The 21,255-nt window shown below is 37.4% G+C and overlaps 1 protein-coding gene across 1 annotated transcript in view; it reads left to right on the forward strand.

The window, feature by feature from the left end:
- The first annotated feature begins 324 nt into the window (after positions 1-324).
- The window catches only part of LOC114220140 (protein FAM13A-like), a 40,363-nt gene continuing 19,432 nt past the window's right edge, over positions 325-21,255 (forward strand). Inside the window, exons 1-4 of the mRNA XM_028117827.2 lie at positions 325-412; positions 2,076-2,134; positions 4,292-4,481; positions 11,589-11,798. Coding sequence (XP_027973628.2) covers positions 325-412; positions 2,076-2,134; positions 4,292-4,481; positions 11,589-11,798 — 547 coding nt within the window. The remainder of the gene's footprint in view (positions 413-2,075; positions 2,135-4,291; positions 4,482-11,588; positions 11,799-21,255) is intronic.

A 21,255-nucleotide genomic window follows, 5' to 3' on the forward strand; every position in this document is an offset into this window, starting at 1 on the left:
TGACTCTTGGCTGCACCACATCCTTGATGCAACCTAGAGCGCGTTACTCAGATCCTCTGTGCCTCTGTAAAATGGGGATCACAGAAGGCTCTTCCTTCCTAGTATTTCTTTTCTGGGGTTTAACAAGTGAAACCATCTGAAGTATCTGAAGCCATGACATAGTCAGCTGACTTCATATAAGTCAGCCATCATTATCCTTCTGATTATATCTCTTCTAAAGTCCTGGTTTTCTATATGCTCTGATTATTATTTTATTTTTTTCAAAGGACTTTTATCAGTTGTGTGTGTGTGTCTGTCTGTCTATCTGTCTATCTCAGAACAGAAATGGATTCTGGCTACCTTAAGCCCAAAGAAACTTCAGTAGCAAGTTATGGAGTGGATCACCACATGAAAGAACAGTTGAAACACCAATGTCAGGGCGGCTCAAGAACCATAGTAGCTCCAACAGTGCAGGTGGCAAGAGTTAATCTAATGGTTAATTAATGGCTTGTGGGAACACTGCAGCTGGAACCAGTTAGCTCCAGCCTTTTTCTGTGCTTGTGACCATCCACTCAAGCGTCAGTGGCCTGCAAGAGAGAAGGGTCTGATGTACCTGGTAGGGAGCCTGAGGACAGTTCTTGTGAAAGGGTGGTCCTTTTCAGTGGCAGTCCCTACGACGTTATTCACAACAAGGGTATAGTCATTCCCCAAAAGACAGTTAGGATATGTTACTAGAAAAAAAAGGGGAAGTGGAGATGAGGTGACCCCAAACCAACAAATACTTGATGAATGGGAATATACACAAAGCAAAGTTTAAAGAGTTAAGTTTGACTCAAAATATCTCAATTAGTCATTTTTAGCTTATTTTAAATCAAGGTAAGATATATGTTTGAAAAGGTAAAATTACATAGATATTGACATAAAGAAGTAATGATATATCATTGTCTAAGAGTAGAAAATAATTTCAGTTTAAGTAGAATTAATCATAAATGACTTTATTTCTACAGTTATTTTTCCATGACTAAAGGACTATTGAATATTTATTACTTACCAGAGGGGTCATTATATTTGCTGTAAGCTGCTGTATATTTTTTTTTTAATAATTTAGCTATAGGGGCACCTGAGTGGCTCAGTTGTTTGGGCGGCTGCCTTCAGCTCCGGTCGTGGTCCTGGAGTCCTGGGATCGAGTCCCGCATCGGGCTCCCTGCTCGGTGGAGGGCCTGCTTCTCCCTCCCTCTCTCTCTGCCTGCCTCTCTGCCTGCTTGTGCTCTCTCTCTGTCAAATAAATAAATAAAATCTTTAAAAAAATAATAATTTAGGTATAAACTACTGAAGTAGTATAGTAGTTTAGGTGGTAACATCTCATTGCTTCCTGCTAGCTGATTTCTTCATTAACCAGGCTAGACTTTTATATTTGTGGTCACTGACAAATTGATTGTGATGACTCAGGAAATAGTTGTTTTGTTTCATTGTGTTTTTTTAAACAATATTTATTTTTAAAATGTTAACCTGAATTACATTACCAGTTAAAAACAGAGGTTCTTTTATTATGATTACATATAAATTTTCTGTGTAGTGTGGCTCTAAATTGAGTAAACAGCTAATTTAATTTGTAGTCACTTCAAAGTCTATGAGGTCCATTGCCTGGCTCTTCCTTGAAAACTTTCTAATCCATAACACCAGGATTGCTTATCTACACTGTCTACTAACAGGAGACACAAACTGCTGTCTGCAATTCTGACTAAAGGACATAATGAAGATTAGGGGTGTTAGCAGAAAGACCACTAATTTAAACTCAAGCATTTCCAAGGAAACCTTGACTTTCTAATAAAAATTTAGGGAATTCTGATATATATATACAATATTGTTTTATCTTTATCATTCAGAAGTCATTCTTATATATTTTAGGAGATTAGAGATATATAGAGGATAATTAGATCATCAGACTACCAACCAAACATGTCTTGACCATGATGCCTTCTAAAAAAGCAAACTTTAGGGGCGCCTGGGTGGCTTAGTCGTTAAGCATCTGCCTTCGGCTCAGGTCATGGTCCCAGGGTCCTGGGATCGAGCCCCACACTGGGCTCCCTGCTCAGCGGGAGGCCTGCTTCTCCCTCTCCCACTGCCCCCCTGCTTGCGTTCCCTCGCTCTCTGTGTGTCTCTCTCTCTCTGTCAAATAAATAGATCTTTAAAAAAAAAAAAAGGCAAACTTTATAGACACACATTGAGTATAGAAATAATTGAGTGTATCTCCATTTTTTGAAGAAGAAATCAGAATTATTTCCTGGAAGAATAAGGATGATGATGATGATGATGGTTGTAATGATTTGTAACAATCCATAATCAGTGTGCCAAGTGTTCTTCTCATTCCTTTATGTATGTGAATTCATTGCAGTCTCCTATATCCATCCACATGAGAGAGGAACTCTTAGTATCACTGTTTCACAGATGGGGAAATAGGCACACAGAAGTCAAGTGACTTGTCCAAGGTTCACAGCTAATTAGAGCAGAATGAAACTTGAAACAAGAAGCCTGGTTCTATGCTCCAAAACACTATGCTGTATTGTCCCTGTAAGAAGATAAAACAAAAGTAAGATAAAATGTGTAGGATTTAACCTTATATCGTCAGCCGTTTTTAGTGCTACATTTTGAGAGTATTTTCAACGTATCATTTATACTGGTTACTTTTTGGCTTCTTGCTCACCAGATACACCTGGTTGACTGAAATTTCTCCTATGTTCAGTTGAAGGAGATTGATAGGTTTTTAACCCCCACAAAAAATTATTGGCTATTATAAATTTTGCTTAATTCATAATTTCCGTAGCAACAGATCATAGTTACTGCCCATACTACTACTCTGTAGTAACTAACACTATGATAATACTATAGATTATCATAAATAATATCTATAGATACTATAGATAAAATAATAGTAGATACTAAATCTGTATTGTAACTTTACATTTGCTGAATTTTCACTAGAAAAATCTGGCTTTTAAATATGACCTACCAAAATATGTAAACATCTCAATGGAAGTTGGTGTGATTCTGTAGATTATAAGATTCAAAATCAAGTTGAGAATACAGGGACCATACTCAAAATCAAGATTGTAGAATTAACTTTGTCATTTTCTCAGGTCATATATAGAGTTGATTGTAGTATGTTACTATAATTATATACAAACTGCACTAGGACTTAAATATAAATCTAACTTTAAGAAGAGGAACATGGACCTAGAGGAGGATGAAACCTATCAGTTCTGTGACTTTTGCTAAATTACTTAACTCTGATCTTTGTTTCCTCAATTCTAAACTGGAGGTAAGGTGTCTACTTTTAGATGGTAATAGCTACATGAGTTTGTACTTACAATATTTACACTTCAGTTGGTTGCTACATTCATTCTCAAAGAGTGAAAGTTTCCCCCAATCCACTGCCTCTGTCCCCAGATAAAATGGTTTGTATTTTTCCAGCTTCTCAGTGTTTAGACTCATAAATACATAACATTTATATAGTACACATGCTTCAAAAAGAAAATCCCTCATTTAGTTATAAAAGATAAATTTTAATATGGTTTAATGTAGTACTTCCTTGGGGTACAAATTTCTATTAAAAGGAAGAAACATTTGTGTGGATTTTTCATTGTGATAATTTGAATTAAATATAAGCTGCACTTTTTACTTATAATATGTACAATCTTGTGAAAATGTTTAAATTGTGACTACATGAAATGTTGCTGTTTCAGAGATAGAATATTTTGAACTTCAGTGAGAATTGAACTGATTTTATGTGCCAAAATAATGATGAGATATTCACAGATGTAATTAAATCAGAGAAACCAATGTTCACTCTACTTAAATATATTTTTTCTAAGACTCCAAATTAAAGCTACCTTAAAATGGCATCTAGATACATTTTCATCTTCAGAAACCTCTTGTTCTAGGATCTGCATGGAGTTTCAGTGATCTTATAAATGTTTTCTTTTCCTGTTAACCAGGTACTTCTGAGTCACACCCCTTGGTTACTGTAATAATCTATCTTAGATACTGAAGTGTATTGCTCCCTCCCTTAGCTACAGTTAAGTTGTGGCTTTAGGTTTCTCATTTTTCATTCTTTTAACTATTCTATCAGTATGTGCCATTCATGACACTGAGCAACCTGTGAGAGATGTTAATAGTTTTGACTTGAGTGGAAGTAAAAACTAGTAAAGACCACTCCTACGGGTCTCCAGATGCCTACATTTCAATTCAGGTAACCATGCAACCTCCTGTGGTAAATATGACTGACTGCTCTTTTTTCTTATGTTTTTTTAAGCAAAGTAAAGCAGCGGTTTGGCTGAAAGAAGACATGAAAAAGATAGTGGCAGTGCCACTAAATGAGCAGAGGAATTCAACCTATAAGAAGTTATTTGGAGTCAGCCTCCAAGACCTTCAGCAGCAGGGGCTCACGGAGAACGGCATTCCAGCTATAGTGGGGACTATCGTGGAGTACTTGGTGAAGCATGGTAAGTCGTGGTTTCACTCTGTTTTGCTTACTGTTCCTGCATACAAGAAGGTTTCTGTGTGAGCTACTTCACGATGTGTTAGAATATTCCCTAAAACACCTTAATTAGAATATCAAATTATGTAATATACCTTTTCTTTTAAAAAGGACATTAAGAGCAGTATTACTGCGTGATGTTATTTTGACACTACTGTTCAATTTACCATGGGCCAATTTAATCATTGAAGTTTCTAGTTTGGAATGATTCCTAGTTTTGAGTTCTAAAATACACTGTTCCAGGGCGCCTCGGTGGCTCAGTTGGTTAAGCATCTGCCTTGGGCTCAGGTCATGATCCCAGGGTCCTGGGATCAAGTCCTGAATTGGGCTCCTTGCTCAGTGGGGAGCCTGCTTCTCCCTCTGCCTCACTGTCGTTCTCCCTGCTCATGCATGTGTGCGTGCGCACTCTTTCTCTCTCTCAAATAAATCTTAAAAATAAAATACATGTTCTAACAATAGTGACTTCTCTTGATTCATTAAATTCCAACTGAGAGTAATGTTTAGTGTAACAACACTTTTGGGGTATCTTTTGCAGCTGAGTTCAATCCTGAACTTACTGGATGCCTTGATTGGTTTCATAACCCCATTAGTGGGGATGCTAAAGAAAAAAAAAGTATGGTATAGCGCCTATTATGGGGGTCATTTGCTTTTGAAGTGATACAATTAAGCATGTAAAACAATTGGAGAATAACATAGTTCATTGAATGATAAAAAGATAAATCTCTGTTATTGAGAGCTATTTTACAGCTTTTTTTAATGATTTTAATTAAAATGGGTCTTAAAAACCTGGATAAGTAGAGAGAAAATTCTTCCATATCCCCTATATTCATGTTGTTCAAACTAGGGCAATATGATAGGAAAACCCCAAACTACATAATAAATATCAGTAAACTTTAGCAGGTTTGGGAAGGAAATCTTGTGAGGGAAAAGCTTAGAATTTTCATTGTTTTCTATAGGGAAACAACATTTCTACACAAAAGACTCATTGCAGAATAGGGTTTAAAATTAGGAATTTTTAAAGGGAGAACTTGAGACTTCAGAGGCATTCTGTACTTTGTGCAGTTTGTTTCCTTATCTTCCCATGATTACGAGTCCATTCCTCCCCCCTGCCCCCCACTAAGAACAATCCTTTATTGGAAATACGTGAGAAGCACAGTGCATCTGTTACTCTGTAGGAATGTGAGTCAGCTTGTGACAGGAAGGGTATGGCACGTAGTTCAGCCCTCAGAAGGTCAGGTGTTTTGCGTTAACTGAAAAAGCAACTATTTGCTCAGGTTCCTAGGTATGTAGATGACAAAATGATATTTTGTTCTGAAAACTGAAGAGCCAGTCTTGCACTCTTACTTCATAGGAGATATCCCCGTATCTTTAGAGGATGATAGGCTGCAGACAGGAAAGATTCTTAGAGAATAGCTCTGGGTTTATCCAAATACATTAAACAGGTTAAACAAAAAAGGTGTGGTATACAGAATGGCAGTAAGATGGGACGTTGGCCTGTAGGATCTTGAAGCCACATCAAATTGTTAGAGCTTTAAAGGACTCAGAAACATTCAGTATTGAGTAAAACTGTATCCTGATTTAGATATAAATGGATCTCTAGGTAATTCATTTAATCTCTTAAATAGGGTTGTTCAGTAATATTCATTTGGATACCAAAGTGTGACTACCTAAATTATTTTGGTTTTGTTATAGTCAGTGTTCTGATCTTTTACCTAATAATGACTAATAGTCTCTTGGGGTTACTCTTATGTAAAATCATTTTCATTTTTAAGTTTTAAAAAATTAGGGGTGCCTGGGTGGCTCAGTTGTTAAGCGTCTGCCTTCGGCTCAGGTCATGATCCAGGGTCCTGGGATCGAGCCCTGCATCGGGCTCCCTGCTCCGCGGGAAGCCTGCTTCTCCCTCTGCCACTCCCCCTGCTTGTGTTCCCTCTCTCGCTGTCTCTCTCTCTCTCTGTCAAATAAATAAAATCTTAAAAAAAAAAATTATTGACTAGTTAGTATCTTTATGTGGTACAAGATACTGGATATGCACTGAAAAATCTCTCCCTCCAAAACCTGTCCCCCGATTATTCATTTCCCCTCCCAAAACATTACTTTACCGGTGTCTGATACAGTCTTACCAAGATAATTTATGAAGATATATAATCATATATGCATATGTTCTTTTTTCCCCTTGAATATAAAACAGCATTTCACAGTTACAAAATCTTTTTAAAAAGTCATTTAGCAGTATTTGGGGAGATCTTTCCATATTGCATAAAAATCTTTACCCATGTGATCCTTTTTTCCCTTACACACTGACTATATACATGTATCATTTCTTTAAGCAGTCACATGCTGATGAATACTGAGTTGTAGGTAGTCTTCTGCGATCTGTAAGCAATGATTCAGTGACCAGCCTTTCACACGGTTCATTTCAAGCACTGTGGTTTTATCTGTAGCCCTGGGTCAAGGATATGTGCATTTATAATCAACTCTGTAGGAGTTGAACCAGTTAAATTCACAACATCATTCTATGAACTTTTTGGCAAAATCTGAGTTAGGTATTGGTTTTCTTCTGTCTCTTCTTACCCATACTTATCGTTTAGTCAGGTATATTCAGGTAATGCGAACTAAATATTTTCATGGGCTAAATCAGTCCTTCTTAACTAGAGATGTAAAATAGAAAATCAGTTATCCTTAACTAGAAATGTGAAATAGAATCACTAGTGGAATCTTTTCAGAATACCTATCCATTGGTGATATTTCAGACCAACGGAATCAGATTGAATCTTGGCTTGGCAAGTTAAGGTGGGTAGGGCACCTATCCTGTGTAGTTAATTAGTGTAGTTAATTACTATGGAGACAACTAGAAGTTCCATACTATGTCTGAAACTATCATGTTAATAAACCAAAAACTTTGTGTAAGTCTGAAGGGTGGAATGAAGTTTGTGGGAGAGATACATCAATTAGTTTCATTAATTATTTCGTATTTTTTTTAAGTCAACAAGTATTTATTGTGCCTCTCCTTATTGTGCACCTACTGTGCACAATCCAGTAGGCCCTCTGTCAGGTATCAGAGGTAGGGATGATTGGTCATATTATTTAACCCTAGGTAGTTACATTAAACATTAAAGTATGATCACAGTACATGTAGAACTTTAACGACTTGAGGGAAAACCCTACATTATGAAAGAATTTTAGGACAGAAAGGGTTAAGATCAATATGAAGGCTTTTAAAAAGACTTTGAACTTATTTTCCTAAAAAAGGAAAAATATGTAATTTTTCCCATTTGAAGGAAAATCTTACAAGTTATAATCTAGATCATCTTTATACTGTTTTAAAAATCTTGCTGACAGTGTTATTGGATTCCTTCTCTTTAGAGTGAAGATCCTATGGGATATACCATTTTAATAGTGTAGAACTCTCCACTTACCACCAGGTGTCAGAATATGCTCATTTATTACTTTGAGTAATTACTACTTTCTGGGCCAAAGTGTGCCAGTTAAGCGAATTCTGACTTCTGGCATTTTCAGTTTTTAACAATGTATTCATACTGTTTTGAAATAAATCTTAATTGTGCAGGAAAGTGACTGTCAATGGGGTAGATGTTATTTCATTTATATAATTTTTTCATTTTTAAACCAATTATTAAGTTGCTGTTCTGTGTTGATTAACCTGTACCTCCTGAAGTCAAATATAAGAGAATCTCAGAAATAAGTGAGAATAACTTCACAAAGCCTTCTAAGCATTTCCGTCCTCTGAACATTTCTTTTTCCTAAGAATTTGGAGTAGGAAAATTGAGAGATGACAGTCTGGTAAGCCTCATATGGGTATTGGATATATTATAAACTTGTAAGGGGCTTTAAAAAATTGTATGGGTTTCTTTTCCCCCAAACTATAATACAGCCAGGGGGAAATTGCCCCTAGTTGAAAATCACTGGATATCATAAGAATTGTTTGGGTGAGAGATATTTTTGAGGGAAGAGAGTTAAATAAATGGAATAGGGGCGAAAAAACAGTCGAGAAGAAGCATGAACCTCAATGACTCCCATTTATACCTTATCTCTCTGCCAATAAAGGACAGTGGGATCAGGGACCTTGAAGGACCAAAGCCAGTTCTTAGAGCTGGGTAGTTATTTTGGAATAACTGGAAATATTTATTTGAGGGAAGGGTCCAAAAGCCTAGTTGGAAAAGAAAACCTAAGGTCAAAGCTAGAAAAACACTGTGAAATCAGGTCCATGAGGCGTTTGCTGGCCAAAAACAGGCTCAGGAGCTGGGTAGATATAGGACTGAGATGCAGAATTCTAAATTTTCATGATTTGGGCCTTGACCAGAGATGGGTGCCTTTTTTTGGGTGCTGTCTGTTGAAGGCAGTACACATTTCTGAAGTTACAGATAAAGCTTGTAGAATGGAGGAAATAGACCTTGAAAGCTTTAAAAATGAGTTAAACGGGAAGTCTCTCAATAACTGAGATTCTGCAGTATTAAAGGGAATGGCATCATGTTTGTTGCTGTGTAACAGATTGCCCCAAAACATAGTAGTTTAAAACAACAGTGTTTATCGTCTCATAGTTTCTGTGGGTCAGGAATCTGGGCACAATCTAGTTGTGTCTTCTATCTTAGGGTCCCTTATAAGGCTGCAGTCATAACAGTACTTGACTGGGGGAAGGTTCACTTCCAAGCTCATTCATGTGGTTGTTAGCAGGATTCAGTTCCTTGTGGGCTGTTGACCTGAGGGTCTCAGTTACTCACTAGTTACTCACTGACTGGTGTTCCAGAAACCACCCTCTGTTCCTTGCCACGTGGACCGCTCATAAGATAGCTAACCAAATAAAAAGCATCTGATTCATCAGAGTGAGCAAGCCTGCAAAGCCAGAGAGAAATAAACAAGTAGATGAACATCGATCTTGTATAGTCTAATCTCAAAAGCAAGACTAGAACCTAATCACATAATTTTGTTATATTCTCCTGGTTAGAAGCAAGGCACTAGATCCAGACCACATGCTAGGGGAAGGGATTACACATGAGTGTGGATACCAGGAGATGGGGATCATTAGGGCCATTTGAGAAGCTGCCTACCACACACGCTGACTCTTATCTCCTTATCTGCCCTGGTCACACTGGTTGGTGAAATACTTTTAATATCCTCACTGGTTTCACAAACTTTTATCAAAATTGGAGCTAAAATTCTCATCAACTTTTGATATTCATGTTCTTCACATCCAAAGTTTATATGCAAACATCTTATCAGTCTACAAACTCCATAAAGATAATGGTAGTGTTTGAATTTTTTTTTTAAGTTTCTTAACACAGTGCCAGGTACTTATTACATATTTATTGAATTGAAGGGTTCATAAAATGTTTTATCAAATTACAAATTAAAATGAAATTAGCATTCTTCTTTTTCTTTAGAAAGAGCGTTACAATTAGCAGGTAAGAGAAAGAAGCAAAGGCTGATATAAACAAACCCCCCCCCATCTAAATAATTCTCATGGGCTTCAATGCCTATATCATTGCTGAATTTCACTATTAGGCTCTCAAAGGAAGAGTGGCTGGTTGAGTCCTTGGGTTGCTCTTTACTAGAAAGATTGTTCCTTGTACCTTCAGCATGCCTCCACAAGCTGGCTGGCCGCCTTATATTGTGTTCTGTCTCCTTGAACCCAGCTGGGAATCATTACCTTTCCCCTAAACCAGCTACCATCCCTCATCCCCACTTCACCTTATCCTTTAACAGTGCTTTTTCCTGGATTCCTAGTTTTTAAACCTTACTAGTTTTTAAACCTTAAAATTACCTTTCAACTCTTCTTCCTTACTCCCTTTTTGTACTAAGTTACCCAAGCATCTTTTTTTCTCTGCTTTTCACCCTTCCCACTGGAATCTCTGTCTTACTGTCTTAGGGTAGAATGTGGTTCCCTAAGGCAGGCTTTCTGCCCTCTCCATTCTCTTCTCAGCTAGCAGGATGTTCTTAATGCTTGATTATATTGTGTTCCCCCTACCCCTTAACGCTCCCATGATAAAGTCTTCCCTTTTTGTTTTTAAGTAAGCTCCATGCCCAACGTGGGGCTCAAACTCACGACCCTGAGATCAAGAGTTGCATACTCTACAGACTGAGCCCTCTGGGCACCCCAGGTCTTCACTGTTGAACTTGACATTTGTGGCCCTCTCCCATTTCTTCCATTTTATTACCCCATTGCTTTTGACCTAAACACTCCACATTTCCATGTGTTTATCTTCCTTTATGCTGCCTTGTCTCTGCCTCTTAATTCATATATTTGTTCCTCTTTGTTGGGGATAAATCAGGGTTTTATATGTCCTGCTACTTAACCCTCTGGTGGCCCTTTTCAAGAAAAAGAATACAAAATTAAGAATAAGAATTAGGGACAAGCATTGGAAAGGGCCTAAATAAATGACAGGGCCCTGAAGCTTAAACTGCATTAGCTTCACAGTTCATCAGCCTGTCTTCCCATCGTCCCAGTGCTTCAGTCAGAGATGGTGCAGAGCACCCAAAGGCACCTTTGTGGAGCCTTCTGTGCTGACCCCAGCCAACAGTAACATCCCCTGTCAACTGGCTGAAGGCAACGAACTTGTCTTATGCTACTTTTTTAATCTCATAGAGTCTTATCCTTGGAATTCAGTGATCACTAGAGAATATTTCTTAATTATTACAAATATAATCACATACAGTTAAGAAGTTCCCTACATACCTATTAGTTTTTCTTTTCAATAGTTTTCAAAACGCTGAGCCACTGTTGGAGCCCAGGGTAAGTTTCCTGTAATGTACTGCAGATTATATGAATGCAGTTTCTTTGTGGAAGAATCTGTTTTATGTTTATATGTGTCCTAACCTTATTCTTCGAGGTCAGCTTTTAGAACAATCCTGTATGATCGTTTTAGTTGATACATAGTAGGTGTGAAAATTGATTACTGTAGGAAAATGTTTTTTGCAAAATGTGAACATTTTCCAGAACTGGATAATCCTTTAGAAAATCCTGTAGTGAGATTTATTTATTTTGTGGTTACTGTTCTCTAGAGTTAGTGTCTGTGCGAGATCTCCGTTTATTTTCTACGTGTCTGCTCCCCTGCTCCAGGACTCACCCAGGAAGGCCTTTTTAGAGTGAATGGCAACGTGAAGGTGGTGGAACAGCTCCGATGCAAGTTCGAGAGTGGAGCCCCAGTGGAGCTTGGGAGAGACGGGGACGTCTGCTCAGCAGCCAGTCTGTTGAAGCTCTTCCTGAGGGAGCTGCCGGAGAGTGTGGTCACCTCCGCGTTGCACCCTCGATTCATTCAGCTCTTTCGGGGTTAGTGCGGTTAAATCCTTCTAGCACTTCAACCAGTTTTATTTTTCAGCTAAAAGTAAGCCTTTACATATTAAACACCTAAATTTTAAATATTAAGCTAAGCTTTTAAATATTAGTGGTCTCTCCATCACCACCATCTTTCTATTTTAGTTACTCTAGGGCCCCATTATCTACCCTAAAATAATACTAAACTGGTTATGAAATACCACTATTAAGTGTAATCTCTGAGACTGTTGGCAGATGAATACTTAATATTGAAAAGCCTTAATATTTGTGGGCCAGAGAAATTCTTTTCTGACTAGTGGCTCTCCTAGAAGGAGTGACAATAAGGCATTAAGTTGGAAGTATTAATTAAATTGTATTTGGTTAGTGACCTTTTGAGACTGAATGGTCAGTAGTGTGCTGTCTTTCTCTCACAAGCAAAACTGATTCCTAAAATAATTGTGTTCATTTTACACAACTGGAGGAAAATTGGTTTTTGATTGCATTATGAAGTGATTTTGAATGAAGAAACTTCACATTTAAAGGTAGTAATTATAGGCATAATCATTATTTAGTTCTCCCTCTCAAATATAGTAAGAGAAATGATTTAGTCTTGAAAAGCCATTTCTTTCCTGATTTGTGCCATGTCAGAGTGAAAAAGAGAACATATATTTTTAAGAGTGCTAATTGCCAGGTTAAAAAGGATGTTGCTTAAAACCACATTCCTTTAAAGCAGTGGTATAATTATTCACATGTAGTAAGTATGCTAAAGAATGGGTAAGTGAGAAAGCCAACTACAACATTGTATGTTGTAGTCTACTGAAAAATAGTGATCAAATATGAAAGCAAAAATTGCAGAACCATTTGTTCGGGTGATCTAAGTGCTTTTAATAAAGATTTCCATATCGGTAAGTGATAGTAAGTGACCTATTTGAGGCTTGTTCATTAGAAACTGAACTTTTTCGTGTTTATATCTATGAGGATCTGAAGGAGGTAGCCATTGCTCCTTAACTGATTCTTCTAAGAATATTATTTTATCCTTGTCACGGAGATGTTAAATTTTAAGATAAATTTCTGAAAATCATTTTAAAATAATTGCTACAAAAGCTAGTTGAAGATTTAAATATGTCCTTCATACAAAATATTTAGTAATCAAATACTTAGTATTGCTAAGAATCTTTATTATTAATATGTCTTAATTTTAAGATATTAATATTAATGATACTATATTAATATTTGTGAATACTTGTGAATTTTAAAAGGTTTTATCAGGTTTCTTAGAATAGCTTTCATTTGATAAAGGGAATGCAGTGTTTTATTTTTTGTTACATTATAGTAATATTTTGTTATACTTTAGCTCTTCTTTGTAAATTATCTTCTCATTTATGACCTTTCTCCCTGGTAGCCAGAAAAACTGATTTGCATCATAAAAAGGAAGTGGTATCATTCTAAAAGTAAAGCTGGTTATATACGCAACCTAAGGGGTTGTGTGATTATGCACAAATAACAAATTCTAAATGGGGCGGAGATACTTTTGCCACAGTAGTAGTAGTCTCTCACTTCCTAAAAACCTTTAGGGCTAGATCTGAGATGTTCAATAAAGGAGCTATTAATGGAAGTACACTACTAGTTGCAGGCTGCTAAGTGACGGAAGGAAATAAAGTATGCTTTTAGCTATCAGATAGTACAGCCTCTTGAAAATAAATTTCTCTTTAATAATTCAGGTAGAAAAGAGCTATGGTGCTTCTCTTGGTTTATGCTGTATGTGGTACTCTTAGAGTGGAGGGTACACGCTCAGCTGGTCACTCGAAAGCTGGAAGTGGCAAGGCTCTTTACAGACTCACTAAAGGCAGATGTTACACTTGGACATTAAAATGCAATAAATATGTAATAAACGTGTTTTGATAAAAAAGATTACCCTACTTTTATATTTCAGTCCTCATCATAACGGATTAAATAGCTTTTATATTCTGTCACAATCCTATGCCAGATTTCTTTTTTTTTTTTTAAATATTAAGGGCCTTCAAATTCTATCCTGTGTAAAGAGCAGAGTATTTCATAATTTTTCACATCAGGATCCTCTCTTCCGTGCTTTATGGGATAGAACTGTAGAGCCTCAACTAAGTATTTTTTCAGACATTTAAGCTAAACCAAAACTTCCATTGAGGACAGTCTGTTGCCTGTAAGCATTCCTGCAGTTCTAGATCATCCTTTGATCATGCAGATCAACAATGACCCTCTGTGTGAAGAACACCATTTAGATTCTTTCTCTTGTATAACAGATTATCAATTTTAGACTTGACTGGTGTCTAAAGTTCTGAGATTGTATCTTGAGTTCGCATACCAATATTTCTGCATACCAGGTATTTATCAAAAACTTCCATCTAAAGTTGATGTCTGCCAGAACCTTTTGCTTGAGGCACAGCCCTGGTTTAGACAGTTCGTATTTAAGAGAGACTCTAAAGGACTTGTGCGATCATCCTTTCCCGTGGTATTGTTAAACTTACCTCTGACTGCAACAACTTGCCTTTCTTGACTGAGGTTTCCAGGATAATTGTCTCAGCTTGGCAGTATTTCATGATTTTTGATCTCTTATCCTTACCTAGGTGGGCCAATAACATATCCACTTTTTTATTTTAACAGTCTCAGTTATGTTTTGGGAATAGATGTGGATTATAAGCAATAAAAAGATTTTAGGATACCATTCATTTCATTTAGGATTAACTAGAAATTCCTTTATTTGAATGTTCCCTATTGAAAATCTTCTGCAGTATAAATGCAAGTATGCCCATCTCACAATGAATGTTTTTTGTTACTTGATGAATTGGAATTGGATCAGTCCATCATTATTTATTTAGCCCCTCCTACTTAGACGCAGGATGATACCAAGAAATAAAAGATTAAACATTCTGACTTTAAGGAGTGTGTGATTTTAATTGAGGAGTTGGAATGTGTGTGGTGTACATTCTACAGTACTTCAAATGAGTGGTAAGGACATCCAGTCAGTGGTAACAAGGAGAGAGGGAAATCAGTCTGGATTATGGTGGTCAGAGAACACTTTGTGGAAAAGGTAAAATGGGGCACATCACTTTGGATGGAGAGGAAAATCATATAGGCAAGGAAAAGGGCATGAGCAAAAACTGTCAGTGTGAGACAGAAATGTCTAACAGAGCTGTGCATAGCTACAGGAAATTAGCAAATGGAATAACTTTAAAAGTAGGCTGAGGGGCACCTGGGTGGCTCAGTGGGATAAGCATCCAACTCTTGATTTTGGCTCAGGTCATGATCTCAGGATGGAGGATCTCCATCTTGAGAGCCCCAAGCCCTGAGTCAGGCTCTGCACTGGGCGAGGAGCCTGCATAAGATTCTCTCTCTCCCTTTCCCTCTGCCCCTCCCCCCTCACATGCTCGTGCTCTCTTCAAAACAAACAATAAATAAATGTAGGCTGAGACTAGATGATAGAGCATTTTGAATGTTAGGTTAAGGAATTAATATTGACCTACAAACAGTCCATTTTTGAAGAAAGAAGTCCTAGGATGGAAGCAATATTTTTAGCGGTGCTCTGTAAGATGGATGGATGGGAAGGTGCGGGGAGAATCTCTAGAAGACCCACAGAAACCTAGGTCTTGGTCCTAAGGACCTGCATCTGACAAATAATTGGCAGTGGAATTTTTTTAAATTGTAGTAAAGTGTATGTAACATAAAATGGACTATTTTAACCACTTTTAAGTACACACCTCAGTGGCATTAAGCACTTCATACTTTTGTACAGCCATCACCACTATCCATCTCCAGAACTTTCTCAGCATCCCAACAGAAACTGGTAATGGAATTTTAAAGAAAACATAAACATTACAGGTGGCCAGTAGTTAATGAGAGTAAGAAAGGAGTCAGAGATAACTCTACAGTTTTGAGTTTATGTGACTTGAAGAACAGTGAAGAACTAACCCACTGTTAGGGAGTAGTGTGGTGGCCCAACCCTGATGTCCATATGTTTGGGGAGGGCCGTGCTGCCAGAAGACCAGTTTGTCACACTGTTGTGAGTAGAAACTAATAAATCAGGAAGAACGTTTTAAGATAAAGTGGAAGTAGCACCAGGGAGAGCTCCCTGCTAATTTAGTGCTTTGAGGAGACCTGAGGCAACTGTTGTTTTTTTGTCTATAGTAATTCATATCTTTTCAGTCTGTACCTAGGGTGGGGCCTTTACTTATTCAAATGCTTTAGGCTGTCAGACCTGATCTTTTGTCAGGAAAGGAAGAAGCACAGTCATGAACTTTCGCAGCTCGCTAATGCTCCTTTACCTGTCCTCAGGTGAATCTGGGACTTAAGCCAAAGTCTCACATGCTATTAGCTTGGTAGGGTCTGATGATCTCTTTGTGGGGCTTTATTAGTCATCTTTCTCAGATCCTGCTATTGCTATTGAGGAAGGAAGAGAGATCCCGATGTGGCATCTTGACAGTTGGTCCATTAATATAAATAATGGAAGTCACAAGGGGAAGGTAATTATGAGGCCATGAAGAGGACCTCATTTTAAATAGATGACTAAAATGACTGTCAGTGCTTAGGAGAAAGGGATGAAAGGTAAAGATTTGAATTTCATAGTCCTCTATGTCGACTCATCTGAACAACAGAAATTTGTTTTCTCATAGTTCTGGAAGCTGGAAGTCCAAGATCAAAGTGCTGGCAGGGGTGGTTTCTGATAAGACCTCTCTCCTTGGCTTGCAGATGGTACCTTCTCACTGTGTTCTCACATGGCCTTTTCTGTGTGTGAGCTCTCCCGGTGTTTCTTTTCTTTCTTATAAGGACACCAATGCATTGGACTAGGGTCCTACCTTTATGGCCTCATGTAACTTTAATTACCTTCCATTAAGGCCCTATCTCCAAATGGAGTCACACTGGGGGTTAAGGCTTCAACCTGTGACTTTTTTATGGATAAAATTTAGTCCATAACACTGTGTTTTTAAAAATGTATCACAATTTAATGAATGTATGGGTAAAAAATAGCAAAAACCTATGGTGGATACTAATTAAATTGGTGAGAAATTACAAAATTGATGTTTTTGTATTAGAAATCTTAAATGACTGGCGTAGCTGGAAGTAACAAAATGAGTTTAAAATAAATGATTTTCTGTGGGGAAATTTTTTACTGGGGTGTGTTTTCTTAATTTGTATTGATAATTTATGTTTTTTGTTTCTATTTTAATATTCTCTTTAAGAACTTATGCCTTTTAGTGTTAATAATAGATGCTAAATAACTACTGACTCTTTAGTTCAATTGCTAGCAGATATTTATATCATTTCTTTTCATCCCAGCACCAGCACTAAAAAGGTATAGGCAGGATAATCTTCATTTTTGAAGAAAGAAATACCACCATGTGGGTTAGAGCAGAGGATCTGGATCCATTCTATTTTCAAATCTCCATTTGCCATTTGTTAGCTGCATTAATATGATCAAATTACTTAACCTTTTTGTGTCTCAGTGTGTTAACTGCCTATTGCTACATAACAATTACTCCAAAATGTAGTGGCTTAGGGATACCTGGAGGGCTCAGTCGGTTAAGCGTCTGCCTTCAGCTCAGGTCATGATCCCAGGGTACTGGGATCAAGTCCCACATTGGGCTCCTTGTTCAGCAGGAAGCCTGCTTCCCCCTCTGCCTACTATTCCCCTTGCTTGTGCTCTCTCTCTCTCTCTGACAAATAAATAAATAAAATCTTTTTAAAAAATGAAGTGGCTTAAAACTATGGTAAACACTTACTTTCTTTCACGGTTTCTGTGAGTTTGAAATTTAGGTGTAGATTAGCTGGGCAGTACTGGTTCAGGGTCTGTCAAGTTATCAAGAAATGTCAAGGGCTGCAATTATCTGAAGGCTTAACTGGAGCTAGAAGATGTGCTTCCAAGGTGGTTCACTTATATGGCTCCAATTCAGTGCTGGTTCTTGGCAGGAGGCCACAGGTCTCTTCTATACAGGTCTCTCCAGTTGGCTGCTGGCTGGCTTTTCTCAGCATGAGCAACTCGAGAGAGATGAAAGCTATCCTTTTAATGACTGAGCCCCAGAAGGCAAATAGCATCTTGTGTACCACATTCTATTCATGAAGATCAAGTCAATAATCTGGCTTATATTCAAGGGGAAGGGAATTTGGTGCCCTCTTTTGAAGGGAGAAGTGTCAGGCTTTGTGGACATTTTAAAACCACCACTCTTAGTTTCCCTAACTGTTAAATGGAGATCGTAGTAGTGTGTACTTCCTGAGCTCATTGGGTAAACTGAGTTTATCCATGCAAACACTTAGAACAAAAATAAATATTTAATAAAGGTTAAGCCAGTGCTTCTCAACTGTGGCAGCCCAGAGATCAAGCCCTATCACATGCCAATTAAATCATCCTCTATAGAGATGGGATGTAGGAATCCGCATTATCTATCTATCTGAGGGGGGGGAGGGGGAGAGGGAGAGAGAGTCTGAAGCAGACTCCACCCTGAGCATGGAGCCCAACGTGGGGCTCGATCTCATGACCCTAAGATCACAACCTGAGCCAAAACCAAGAGTTGGATACTTAACCAACTGTGCCACTCAGGCACCCTGCAATTCACATCTTTAATGCAGTCTTCCTTTGCTGTGCTTATGTCCCAGTTCCTCCTCAGCCCACACCTCTGCCCCTTGTTTTCTTGTTTATAAGAAGGCAAACCATTTAGTGCAATTCCCTCCACGTTTTTACTTTCAAGCTTAAAACTTGTCTCTTTACCTTTTCTGTATCCTAACTTTGCCATCTCTTTTTAAAAAAATTACAAAAGAGTTAGAGAAGAATAAGTGCACTTCCTGACTAATGATTAAGAAAGAGGAAAAGAGAAATTTGAAGTTAGGATAAAGATTTCAAAATTCTTGTCCCAATTAATTGAAACTCTTTGAATTTTTTATTATTGGTTGAGTTGGCAAATGACACAAGATGGACTTGGGAATATTTTTGTATCGGCTGCAAGTTATTAATTTTTAATATTTTGTATGATTTTAATGAAAATTGAAGCATGCAAAATGAACATTGCCTGTTATGTGTATGAAATTGGTGATTAAAAAATTCCTTTCCAATTATTAATTTGAGGTCAAGGCATTAGCTTTAGTATTTTATTGCTTACATAAAACATTAGGGTATTTTGCCAGCAGTGAGCTTGCAGTTTTGTTTGGGAATAGAATGTATACATAGCAAGTCAGGATCCACAGATTTGAGTAGGGTTGAAAGGGAGAAACCCTTTGTAAGACAGATGATCAGGACTTTGTGGAGGAGGAAGGCAGTACTTCAGCTGGGCTTTGGAGGACTGCTAGAATTCCCACAGGTAGTATGCACTCTAGGAAGAGAGGATTACAGGAACAAAGGTGTCTGGAAAACACAGGCACATGATTTCAACAGTAAGCACAGTGTATGTGTTGGCTGGGGTGTAAGTACAGTTGGATTAGGTCATCTTTCAGTAAAATTAATCAAACAGTGAAATGGCCATTCTTAAGTAATCTTATTACTCTCAATAAAATGCAACTTCATTGCCTTGGACATATTTTTCCTCTATTTAAAGAAAGTATTTTATGTAATAGATGCATATAGTCTTTTAAAAAATCAAATAAAATTAAGACTCCTAAAGAAAATTAGCTGACCCCTACACACCCTTTGGCAGCCCTCAATTCTTTCCTAGAGGAAATCAGATGTCATTTATTTAGCTGTTCTTTGGTATTTGCTTCCATTTGATAATACTCTTATAATGTTATATCTTAATTTCTTGTAGACATTATCTCATCACTTCTGCTTATGAAATATGTAGAATTAGCTCTAGTAAGTGACAATGTAACTTACTCCAAACAATTTCTTCCAGTAGTGTTATATGACAAGTTTAGCTGATATCCTAATTAATGTTTGACTTGTTATGACTACATAAGTGTGTGTGTGTGTGTGTGTGTGTGTGTGTGTGTGTGTGTGTGTGTGTGATGTACTACTTAATGTTAATATGTGTCTTAGGTTTGGGGCGCCTGGGTGGCTCAGTCGTTAAGCGTCTGCCTTCGGCTCAGGTCATGATCTCAAGGTCCTGGGATCGAGCCCCGCATCGGGCTCCCTGCTCAGCGGGAAGCCTGCTTCTCCCTCTCCCACTGCCCCTGTTTGTGTTCCCTCTCTTGCTGTGTCTCTGTCAAATAAATAAAATCTTTAAAAAAAAAATAGTGTCTTAGGTTTATAGAAAATTATGTGAGTGAAAACATACCTGTAGATTTTTTTTCAAACTGCAATTTTTTTCCAGTAAATCCACTAATCTTTCAAAAATTTTTCAAATAATTTATCAATTCTTTATATCTGGGGGCGTTCCTCTTTGGCCCTTTTTCTTCACCCACCTAATTTGGTAGCAGTGCTGATTCTGAGATTCTCTCACCAGTATTTTTTCCTGGACCTGCTCTTTCCTGGAGTCTTTTTTCATCTATTTTGTCAGGCACTTAGTAAGTCCCTTCAATCTGGAAAATACTGTATTTTGGTCTTGGAAATTTTCCTGTATTATCTTTCTTATTTTCCTTCAAGTGTCTTTCACTGCCTTTTCCCCCCCCTTTTTTGAGATAAAATTGGTGTATAACATTTTATTAGCTTTAGGTGTACAAATAATAATTTAATCTTTGTATATACTACAAAGTGGTCATCACAATAAGTCTAGTTACCATCTGTTACCATACAATCAACCCCCTTCACCCATTTCTTCCACCCCTGAACCCTTTCACTTCTGATAACCACCAATCTAACTCTCTGTATCTATGAGCTTGGTTTGTTTTACTTTTTATATTCCACATATAAGTGAAATCATATTTGTCTTTGTATAAATCGTATTTGTCTTTGTATGTACGACTTATTTCATTTAGCATAATATCTTCAAGGTCCATCCACATTGTTATAAATCATAAGATTTCCCTCTTTTATGGATGAGTAATATTTTGCATTGTATGTATCTTTATCTATGCATCCATCAACAGACCTTTAGGTTGTTTCCATACCTTGGTACTGTAAATAATGCTGTAGGGATGCATATATCTTCTCAAATTTGTGTTTTTGTCATCCTCAGATAAATACCTAGAAGTGGTATGGTTGGATCATATGGTAATTCTATTCTTAATTTTTTGAGGAACCTCCATACTGTTTTTCATAGTTGCTGCACCAGTTTACATTCCCACCAGCAGTGTATGGAGGTTCCCTTTTGTCCACATCCTCTCCAATACATCTTTTTTGTCTTTTGGATAATAGCCATTCTAACAGGTATGAGATGATATCTCATTGTGGTTTTGATTTACATTTCCCTGATAATGGTGATATTGAACATTTCATGTGTATGTTGGTCATCGGTATGTCTTTGGAAAAATGTGTTTAGATCCTCTGCCCATTTTTAAATCAGATTGTTTTGATTTTTGTTTGTTTTGTTTTGCTGTTGAGATGCTTGAGTTCTTTATATATTTTGGATATTCCTTA

This window comes from Eumetopias jubatus, unplaced genomic scaffold (genome assembly GCF_037043125.1).
Source record: "Eumetopias jubatus isolate StellerSeaLion01/CBP00866 unplaced genomic scaffold, mEumJub1_p1.0 scaffold_2, whole genome shotgun sequence".
Taxonomy (NCBI): domain Eukaryota; kingdom Metazoa; phylum Chordata; class Mammalia; order Carnivora; family Otariidae; genus Eumetopias; species Eumetopias jubatus.